Raw genomic sequence first — 10,859 nt, forward strand, 5'->3', positions numbered from 1 at the left:
GATTTGCAAAGCCATTTGCCAACATACAATCAAAACAGTAATAATGACCACGTTTTTTTTTTTTGTTTTGTTTTTTTTTATTACGCCGCAAATATATTAATGTGGTTATATCCGTTATTAGTCTATAAACGTTAAAGAAGCATCATCGGTGTGTTTACATGATAAATTACCTGTTTTGCCGATATTCGTTTATGATATAAATTTTTATTTTTAAAAATGGATTTACATATGTGACATATGCATCACCGCATTTGCACTAAATTAAAATAAAGATTCAAAGTATCACTGTGTCTTGAGTCAAGACTGCCCTCTGGAACATCTGTGCTGTTGCTAAGGGGACAGAATATCCATAACAAAATGTATCCGAAGCATTTGCATTTATCAAACCATCCCGTCACAGACAAAACGGTTGATTTTTCACCGGCTTCTACCGTCAAAAGAAGAAAAAAGCTTGCAAATGTAATTAATCTCAAACAAGTGACCGGGTAAGTAACTGTAGTAGTGCTATTGGAATCAAATTTCTAAGTAGGCTACCTAAACAGGTTGTAAACCTTCTTTTAATTTCATTGGGCTAGCTTGGCTGCTTTTACCTAGTAAGTAGCCTACACAATCAATAATAATAAAGGGCTATTCTTTACCTTATAGTTAATGCTGATAATTTAATATAGCTACATATTAAGAATGTTTTGTCTGTGATTAATTCTTAGAGGTACAGTGGTTTTATTAGACAAGTATATTATAATCATGTGTAATGGCATCACATAAAAAGGTAAGAGACGTAAAGATGGTAATGACCCGAATGTATGTTCTCTTTTTTTTTTGCAAGCAGTCAGCATGAAGGGACTGGTGGCGGAGGGGCGCCTGGAGCTGATGCAGGTGTACAAGCTGCTTCAGTGCGTGCGCAACCGGGACAAGGCCCAAATTGAGAAGATGGCCCGACTGGGGGTCCCCAACCTGATCAACCTCTCTGAACCCCAGGAAGGCCTCAGCTCCCTGCACCAGGCAGCCGAGGCTAACGACGGCAACATGATCAACTTCCTGCTCGCTCAAGGGGCCCTGCCTGACCTGCAGGACAAGGCGGGGTGCACCCCGGCGATGCGGGCCGCCAAGCTGGGTCACTACGGCATCATCGAGCTGCTCGGCAGCAAAGGGGCCGACATGAAAGCGGTGGACCTGGAGGGGAGAGGTACCGTCACAGTTCGGGTCCTGCAATGCGTTCACATGCTCAACAAGGTGTTGACCAGATAGGACTCACAGACATGGAAAGGCTTTCAAATGGCAAGAAGCCTTTTTTATTTACAGTGTCAAAGGCATTGAATGGATGGGCATGTTTATTTTTTTGTTGACAACAAGGAACAAGAGACCAAGAGGCTCCCAAACCCTAGCTGTTATGTCTTCGGAAACTCTCCCCGTGCTGTCATTATATACAAGCCTTCATTTTTAATGATTCCTGGTTCTTGGTGCAGTCAATCGGTTCAGCCGTGTAACTTAAATAAATAGGAGAAGGCTCGTCTTGTTTGTTGCCTCACCAGCCCGGTTGTTTCCCAGGGGTCCTGTTTTACTGCATCTACCCCACCGAGGGACACCTGCACTGCCTGGAGGCAGCTCTGAAGAACGGGGCTGATGTGAATAACATCTCCCACAAGGGGAAGCCCGTCCTGGTGCTGGCCTGCGAGAACGCTGAAGAATGTGAGGAGATGTGCATCGATCTTCTGGACAAAGGAGCAGATCCAGACAATGCTGATGAGGTCATTTCCACCTTGAAGTTCAGATTCAGATTTCATATTTTTATTTATTGATAGCTAGTTGCTCGCTGCAGCTCTATTTCATATGTGGTAATATTATTTTTCTCAGCCTGTTAGAGACAGAAACTACAAAACAATAGTTGAGCACAAAATTGATTTTAAGCATGTGATTCATAAGACAAAATGAAACAGCACATTAAATGTTAGGTATTTAAAATGTTTATGATTTATGGAACTTGACACAAAGCTTTGGGGAAATAGACATGGACTAGTTTTCCAGGAGACAAGTTTGAGTGTAAGGGTGAGTGATACCTGCTCTTAAGCAGTAAGAAGGTACACTGTAGATATTAACTTTCCATGTGACATTCTGATTGCTATCTCCATGCTAGTTTGTGAATTTTAACTCTCCATGATTGATGCTCGATATTAACTCTCAATAGTAGATATTGCATATTAGCTGTTTGTTTTGGATGCTGGATATTAACTCTCCATATTAGACGCTGGCCCTCTTGTCCTCCCACAGGAGACAGGCCGAACGGCCCTAATGGGAGCAGCAAGGGTGGGAGCCGTGAATCTGGCTCGGGCGATCCTCCAGGACTACGGCAAAGTCAACGACGTCGATAACAACAAATGCCACGCTGCTCATTTTGCTGCCGAAGGGGGCTTTCTGGAGGTGGGTTCCCACATAATTACCACAGGCCAACAGCCCTGGAATCTGGATGTGCCCTTTTTGAGGCTGTGTATGAGACGGACCGCTTTGTTTGTGAGACTGAGCAATGGGTCGTTACGTCTGCGGGTGTGGGGGGGGGGGGGGGTTATTAATGGTTGCGGGCGTGAGCGGTGGGTGGCTTTGTGTCTGCAGGTGCTTCAGCTTCTCTCGGCATATTTGGCTGACCTGGGCATGGTGTCAGCGAACGGGAACACGCCGCTACACTTAGCAGCGGCGGGCGGCTTCGCAGAATGCTGCAGGTTTCTCGCCCAGAGAGGTACGAGGAGCCCATTACCAGCTTAACATTAGCTTGGAAGCATGCCAGCTCTGTCTTCTGCCACACAAAGGTCATAACGTTGCTTTTGTGAATTTTCACTTTGTTCCAGTAATTGATTCTTGGTTCCCGGAACATTCCAGAAGCATTAGCGTAAAAACATTCCCAGCATGTAAATTTGTTTCCTGGATGTCGCTCAAGTGTATTTAAATCACAGGGAATATAGCAGGAACAGTATTAAAGCATTATTCTTTTTTATTCAGTTCTTTTTCAGTTAAATTAGAATTTTAATTGTGGACAGTCACTCATTTAGTAGACTAAGTAAAGCTGCAGCTTTCCCTGGTGTTTAGCAAATCCTTGCAAGATGACTGGAATGCTTTTCTGTAATTTTTGTTACTATAACTTTGATACTGTTCTTGAAACAGTGTGTTAACAAGGTTAATCACTGGACCACATGTGTCTCATTTTTTTGGTGACAGATGTCTATTCATTCATGCAAGGAAGCAGCTGTTAAGCTTTTTCCATCAACAGCAGGACCGTTCATCTATCCCTCTTCCTACCCATTCATGCCACATGTTGTGATGCGCTCTGTCTCTGTGCCCTCACCGTCAGGTTGTAACCCCAAATTGAAGAATGAGGAGGGTTTGATTGCGCGACAGATCGCCAAAAACCTCGGCAACAAGGCAGCGATGAAGGAGGTCAAAAAGGCTGAGACGTTGTACGGGAAGTATGTCGAGGGCGGAGAGACCAACCCCAATGAGCTGTGGGCCCTGACTCTCCACGACTGGTCTTACGAGAACGAGGAGCGCCTGCGCAACTCCTTCGACATGGAGGAGGAGCAAGACGACGAGGAGTCCCACGAGCCCGTGCAGGTCATCTCCAAGAACACTTTCCTCTCCGTAATGACGGACGGTGGCGCGCCGGTCGACGCCGAAAAGCTTGAGAAGATCTTCGCTGCCCACGACAAGAAGCGGGAGGGCAAGATGAACATCAACGACTTCTTCAAGGGCCTGGAGTACCTGCAGAAGGCTTTCGTCTCCATGTCCTACGGCCCCAAGAAGAAGAAGGCTGGCAAAGGGGGGAAGGGAAAGAAGAAGAAGGGGAAATTTGTCCTGCCCTTCCCCATATGCGTGGTTCCGCCCGACCAAGCCCCGCGACGGAGCGACGGCGGGCCGCCCCACTATATGATCGAGAAGTACCACCACTTCACGGACACCAACCGGTTCAGCCGCGACCACCCCCCGGCCCACCCCATCGTGGACGACTCGGCCTGGTACATGAAGGAGCCCGAGAAGGCCTTCGTGGACATAAACCACTGCGTGAAGAGGGGGGACCTGGAGTCGCTCAGCCTGGCCCTTTCCCAGTCCGTGCCCGTGGACGTCACGGACCGCTTCTACAAGACACCCCTCATGACTGCCTGCAGCAGCGGCAACTACCAGGTGGCTAAGTTCCTCATTGGCCAAGGGTGAGCACACGGAGCATCATGGGAAATGTTTTCATTCAGAGTGTTCAGAGTGTCAAAAATAAATATTAAACCAAACTTCTACTGTAAATACTAATTTAGTGTTCCTAATAGATATAGAATTTAGGCTGGGATTCAAGCAATATTTGTCCATTACAATTCCCTCTTAAATCCAAGTGTTGATTCATTTTTTTATCTTTCCACAAATAGCTACATTTTCCTGTCACTGAGATGAACTCACCACTGTTTATTTTTGTTTGTGAAAAACAGTCAAAATTAAAAGTCCAAATCTTATTTTTAATTTCAGTGTTTGTCGTACCACTGCCCATGATCAGAACCCTCTTGGCTTTTAACTGCCCCGGCTGTTGATTGTCTGTTGGGTCGCAGGGCCGATGTGAACGCCTGCGACCAGTTCCAATGGACCCCGCTGCACCACGCCTGCCACGCGGGCCAGGTGAGCATCATCGGCCTGCTCGTCCGGTCGGGCGCGGACATGGACGCGGTGGCCATGAACGGGACCACGCCGCTCATGAGAGCCATCGAGAGCTGCCGGCCCGCCTGCGTGGAGCATCTCCTTGATGCCGGCGCCAATGTGCACGCTCAGAACAGCAAAGGTACTGCACCTTACTTGCGTGAGATAACATTTCCGTACACACATCTGCTTTTAAGTGCTCGTTATCCAACTCTGCATTATAACTCATCCATATGTTACACAAATTAATAGCAGTAGTATTACAATAAAAATAATAATACCCGTTATGGAAACATATACGGCCTGGTTTACTAAGACCTTGGGCTCATGCAAAAGGTTTTAGCACATGCAAAAGCAATAACATGACCAGGGATTGGTCATGATATTTGTTCAGTCAGGACCACTGTCATCAAAGTAAGATCTTTATTGACAATAAAGGCAACACAGTTATGTTTGGCGGTATGGCTCTGTTCTGGAGCTCTCCCGCGTGGATAAGGCCAGGAGGCCAGCAGCCAAACCACCCTAGAGGGGTACACACAGAACAGATCCAGCAGCAATGCAAATTCTTAATACATAGGGATGGAGCTGGGGTGGTGGAGGGGATTTACAAAGCAACGTGCAGCAAGCTTGCATGCAGCCAAATGAGTAGAGGGAGGCTGTTTAAGTAGACCGCCCTGTTATGTGAATGTACTGTGATAGGTGAACATCACTCAGCTGAGCCATCAGCTGATTCAGCCGGAGCGCTTGACTCTCGTGGCCTGCTAGAACTACGCGATGCTCCATTTTTGCACCAATCATTGGTAGTGTTATTAGTTTTTTGCATGTTCTACAAGGTTTCGCACGTGTTCAAGGTTTTGGTAAATCAGTCCAATACTGTTATTGAAAATATAAATATAAATGGCTATATTCTTATAGAGAGTAAACTGCAGCTGTGTCTTATCTTTTGTTTCATTCTGTTCTGCATGTAAATATTGTTTTATTTTGTTCTTAATTTCATTCAGCATAGGTTGTAGCTTCCCTTCAGACCTGATTCACAATCCTTTGGGATGGTTATTTCTTTATCTTTTTTCAGTTAAAATAGGCCCAGTTCAGGATCACAGAGATAACTGACCTCTTGAATCAGCAACGGATGATATTTCTCACTGTCACACCTTATAACTCAGCTTAACAGTTAAACTCCACTGCAGGGAGACATCTGCCATCATCATCACCACGGCTGCTGTTCATTGATGCATTATTCATTGTTTTTAGCAGATTCTGTCATACAAGCACACACATACACATTCTCAAGCAATAAACTGAAGTGTCGTACAGCAGCGACATTGCCACGCTGATGTGTTGCGAGCATTCCGATACAAAATGGCTGCCGTGAGTCACCCACGTGGGTGCTTCTGTTCTTAAGTGGGCAGTGTTTTTAGAGAGAAAAATCAATTTTTATTATAACTGATGTTTGGATGTTGTTTAATTGTAGAACAGAATTGCTTGGAGATTGCAAGGGCCTATGGGGACCAGAGGATAGTCTACTTGGTGCAAACTAAGCTCGATGATCCTAATGACATCAAGGAAGACAAGCCGCAAGGAACACCGGCCACTGCCCAACCAAAACCTTCACAAGATGAGGTAAAGCCACATCACCGTTACATTTTAGACAGCTGTCCATTTGTCTGATTATGCCAGTAGTTCCCTTTCTTGTACCGTGGAATGCCGAGATTTAATACACATTCAACCGGAGAGGAGGGAACTAATTAGTCAAATCAGTAGGCGAAGTGATAGGTTGGAATGAGAACCTGCATACTCTCGCCCCTCCATGGCACATGATTGGGCACCACTGGACTATGCCACAGGTAGTGAGCACAATTGGTATAAGGTCACGTCATGAATGCCTGCAGTCTATTGACCTCCTTTTGTGTGTTTTTCTATTATTTTTTGTCTGTACTAATTATTGTAGCGATATTGCCACGCTGATGTGTTGCGAGCATTCGGATACAAAATGGCTGCCGTGAATCACCCACGTGGGTGCTCCTGTTCTTGACTGGGAAGTGTTTTTAGATTTTTAAAAAATAGTTCTGTTCTGCATGTAAATATTGTTTTATTTTGTTCTTAACTTCATTCAGCATTGGTTGTAGCTTCCCTTCAGACCTGATTCACAATCCTGTGGGATGGTTATTTCTTTATCTTTTTGTAGGTGTATATAAATGTTTTATGTTTGCTGTTGATGGTCAGATAAAAGTCCTCACTGGGAATCAGTAAATTGTGTTTTATATGTATGTGCCTCAGGCCCCTGCCTCCCCGCGCACTTTGACCCCTGAGCTGGGGGCAAAGAAGCCGTCGCGGATGGACAGCGTGGTGTTCCAGAACGCCCGCATTGCCAGTGGAGCCGTCGACAGGCTTGACATCACCTACGTGCCCAAAAAAGTATGCTCCTCCCCCTGTTAGCCGAGCCGGTTCTCCAGGGCCCTTGGTTCTTGATTGTATTTGTTCTTGCTTCCGGTGTGATGCAGGGCTAGGGGTAACCACTGTATCACATGGTGAACAGACAGAAACACAAGAAAGGGGATAATTGGCTTGGAGTCCTTTATTTACTCTTTGAACAGAAAATAACAGAAGCCTTTGGAAATAAAGAAAAGACCGACCTGGCAACCAAAACTTCCTAATAAGTGTGAAGAAATAAAAAATCCAAAGGGGAAAAAAAAAACAACCAATGGAGCAAAGATCATATACGCAGCTGCAAAGTCCAAAAAACGCAACTCCCTTTTGGCCTGCCAACCAGGCCTTTTATTAAAACAAATCATTTTGTAATGGTCCACAGCTGTAGTGGTTACAATGCCTCATAGCTCTGGCCATGCGTATGTAGGGCCGGTGCTGCCCCCTGGTGCACAGCACCCTAACTCCCTTACTGGCACCACACCAGTCATACTGTCTGAAAGATGCCAAATTTTGTCATATAAAGTGACATTCGAGACACCATAGCCACAAAAGTGGGTAACAGCCCATCACTGCGGAACATTCCGGCAAGAAAAATTTATGTAAATGTATTTTGTAACTGATATTTAATGGATTTTAAATCCACCACACCTCACACAACTGCAGGACAAGGTCATCTTGTTAGTAGCATAAGCGTCGACGATTGATGTTCTTGGAATGGAACCATTAGTCCTTTCTATGTGTCTTAGACGTGGGGCCCACCTGTCCCGAACAAGGAGGGGCAAAGGAAGATCCAACCCAGAAAAGCAGACCTGGAAGGGGCCAGTACATCACTGTAAAACAACAACACACAGACTCAGGACGAAGCGGAGCCATCAACCCAGCAAATTGGGACTCGTCTTAAAGCTGCAGTCACGTGATCAGGACTGTCCTTTAGTCTGCTTGTCTTTATGCACACTATATGGGTCAAGCTCAAATAATACCACTTGTGCTCAGACAGCTAGAAACAGCTGTGATACAGAACAACTGAAAGTATTCAAATGCTATCCTCATGTACATGGAGTCTAGTATTGATCTCTTTTTATTTTTTACTTTTTGGGAGCACTTTCTGTGATATATTTAGATATTCACATGTTTAATATTGGGTTCTGCAATGTTTAAGTGCCAGACTTCCCACAGCGGTGTGGTCATACCATTCAGTTCTCCAGAGGTGATGCAGTTAAAAGAATTACTGGTGGGTTCTCTGAAAAGGATGTAATAATTTGAAACAAAGGGGATTGTAAAACGCTTGTCTCATTATATCTCTTTGAAGCTGTATATCAGCGCATATCTGAAGGTCTCACAGTGTAGTAATGAGTTGTCAGGCTGAGTTGGATATTTAAAAAATGAATCTGACAAACCATTCTTGATGTACCATCAAAAGATTGAGACATCTGTGGAATCAATTTTTAATATATTAACCTTTATTTCCATTAGTCTATTTCTCTGGAAATAAATAATCAGGCACGGTTGACAGGAAATCCCACCTGAGGGGTCACAAGGGTTCATGTTTTAATTGTTCTAATGGTTCGGGTTATTTAAATTTGTCTCAGCGTCTCAATGTGCAGCAACTGCGTCTTGTTTACTTGTGTAAAAATGCCGACTCAGACGACGCTGCGATTCGTAGCTGGGGAAGCTGGGGGCAGCTGGTTTTCGGAGCCAAGTTTCTGTCTCTCTCGCGCAGGGATCCGGGTTTTATCGACAGCAAAAAGCCGCGAAGGCGCCAGCGAGCGCTGCTCAAGCTGTGCAGTCACTTCGCTGATTGAGAATGAAGTCGAGGCCTGAGAATTTGAGTGTTTCCTGGTGTCTCTTCAGTGTAAAGTGGTCAAACAGCGACTTCATTTGCTGGTCAATTCTAGAATAGTAGCGGAGAATAGCAGTATAAAGCTCCACTAGAACATGAGATTATATAGGCTTGTTTTACTTACTGTCTAGGTAGCATCCTGGTCTTGAACATACTGGAGTTCTTTGCTGCATGATCTGGCCAGCAATTCCATGCATTAAGAACTTGTTTAATTGAATTTAATTTTACGTTTAATTTGTTTTTATCTATGGCCCCTTGTTTTGATCACTGAACTCAACTCATCTGTTTTCTACTTTCTACTTTTAACCGCTTTCAAGACAGTAAACAAACAAAAAAAAACAATGTAGCAAATAGCTACTAACAATAACAACAATTATTTAAATTATTGAATGTTAGTGATAACAAGAAAATAAGAACAGCAGTCATATTAATAGTGTTGGACTGTCTGGCTTCAGCAATCCCTCGGGCATTGATAGTCTGTTATGTAACTATACTGTGCTTTCAATATTGCACGGTTACCTCCCCTTCTTGGGACAACTATTGAGATTGTGTTCCACAAAATATATTAATTAATTTCCTTTATGCCAGCATGTGGATGCTGTTGTGAATATACCCATTTCAGGTGATTTAAAACAATATTTTGGAGAACGTTTTTACAAGCTCTGTTTTAAATCCAGGTCTTATGGCCATACTGTAGCTCTCCCACCAGGGGGCAGTGCAGAGCCAACAGTGTAGTTGAGAAAAATGACTGCGATTAACAGCAGTGGGAAGAATATCTGCAGGCCTCAGAACACACCCATTGCAACAATGAACAGTAAAATAACGTTAATGTGTGTGCTGGAATGGCATGAATCATTTAGTATGAGTGCACCTGTATGACAGCTTTGCAAGGGTTATATGTATTCACATATCAAAAATAGTCTCAATAAAAAAAAAAACACTTATGAGGTGCCCTCTTACACAGAAGGCTGTTTTTCTTGTTATGTCCCTCAGACCGCTGTGATTTTGACCATGATGATTCACGAAGTAACAGAGTGATGAAATCACTGGAGAATGAGCATGTGGTGTATGTGTGTGTGTGTGAATGTGATTTAAAGGGATGGAATAGTTAAAGAGGTGCATCTCAGCAGGACAGAAACCATCATCTGTTTCGTAAGACTTTTACACCTTGAAGGTTAACGTTTTGTGGCTGCAGTATAAAATCTGGAAGAAAAAGGTGCATTGGCTCAATGAAACCAATGTTTCATTTGATGAGAACACTGTGCTTTAGCAGATGCTCTTGTATGAGGCTGAATTCCCTATGTACACACATCACACATATGTGCAAATAATGTCCTACTGCATAATACATAAATGTAATAATAAATGCATTATGTACACACCACACGTGCACATTGCCCTGCTCCCTGATACACAAATGAGCTATTTACACACGGCACACACAAGCGTGTATGCTCTGCCTTTCTGCCTGTTACATAAATACTCTATTTACACAGACCATGGTCAAACATACACAGTCCTGCTTTTCAATGGATAAAGCCCTATTTACACACTATATGCATGCGCACACATTATACACAAACGCGCACATACACATGCACGCATGCACCCATAACACACACACACACACGCACATTTTTATCCCAGCCCGCTGTTGGGAGGGGCTGAATGTCCTTGTCCTTGTCAGCATTGGGATGCACAGGGCAAGCAGATGTTGTGTGTGTGTGTGTGTGTGTGCATGTGTGGGTTTTGGGAAGGGGGGGGGGTGGGGGCAGTAGGTGTGCGGTTGGTGCAAAGAGGCTCTTGGTCCTTCAAAGATATATCAGATCTGTATAATAAGAGAGACAGGGTCCATGTGGCCTTCATTGATTGCATGCATTTAACTCCTGGAATTATTTACGCTCCTAGTATTCCCCCAGTTTCCCGTAGC

General features: G+C 44.2%; 1 protein-coding gene across 3 annotated transcripts; it reads left to right on the plus strand.

Moving 5' to 3' along the window:
• The first annotated feature begins 91 nt into the window (after positions 1–91).
• Positions 92–9,890, plus strand: ankef1b (ankyrin repeat and EF-hand domain containing 1b). 3 transcript variants are annotated; one of them, XM_035404494.1, is made up of 10 exons: positions 92–485; positions 827–1,186; positions 1,549–1,748; positions 2,269–2,418; positions 2,608–2,731; positions 3,341–4,193; positions 4,578–4,804; positions 6,134–6,282; positions 6,940–7,077; positions 7,836–9,890. In XM_035404494.1, the coding sequence occupies exons 2-10, from the start codon at positions 835–837 to the stop codon at positions 7,923–7,925; spliced, it is 2,283 nt and encodes a 760-aa protein (XP_035260385.1). In that variant the 5' UTR covers positions 92–485; positions 827–834; the 3' UTR covers positions 7,926–9,890. The 3 variants fall into 3 exon arrangements, with proteins under 3 accessions (XP_035260385.1, XP_035260376.1, XP_035260397.1); XM_035404485.1 differs by having other exon boundaries at positions 830–1,186; XM_035404506.1 differs by lacking the exon at positions 7,836–9,890 and having other exon boundaries at positions 830–1,186; positions 6,611–7,024.
• The last annotated feature ends 969 nt before the right edge of the window (positions 9,891–10,859 follow it).

The sequence above is a fragment of the Anguilla anguilla genome, chromosome 1 (assembly GCF_013347855.1).
Source record: "Anguilla anguilla isolate fAngAng1 chromosome 1, fAngAng1.pri, whole genome shotgun sequence".
Classification (NCBI taxonomy): domain Eukaryota; kingdom Metazoa; phylum Chordata; class Actinopteri; order Anguilliformes; family Anguillidae; genus Anguilla; species Anguilla anguilla.

Coding starts and splice junctions, on each gene's coding strand:
- ankef1b (XM_035404494.1), top strand. CDS start 835: ATGAAGGGACTGGTGGCGGAGGGGCGCCTGGAGCTGATGCAGGTGTAC. Junction 1,749..2,268: donor ATCCAGACAATGCTGATGAG/GTCATTTCCACC, acceptor GTCCTCCCACAG/GAGACAGGCCGAACGGCCCT. Junction 2,732..3,340: donor CAGGTTTCTCGCCCAGAGAG/GTACGAGGAGCC, acceptor CCTCACCGTCAG/GTTGTAACCCCAAATTGAAG.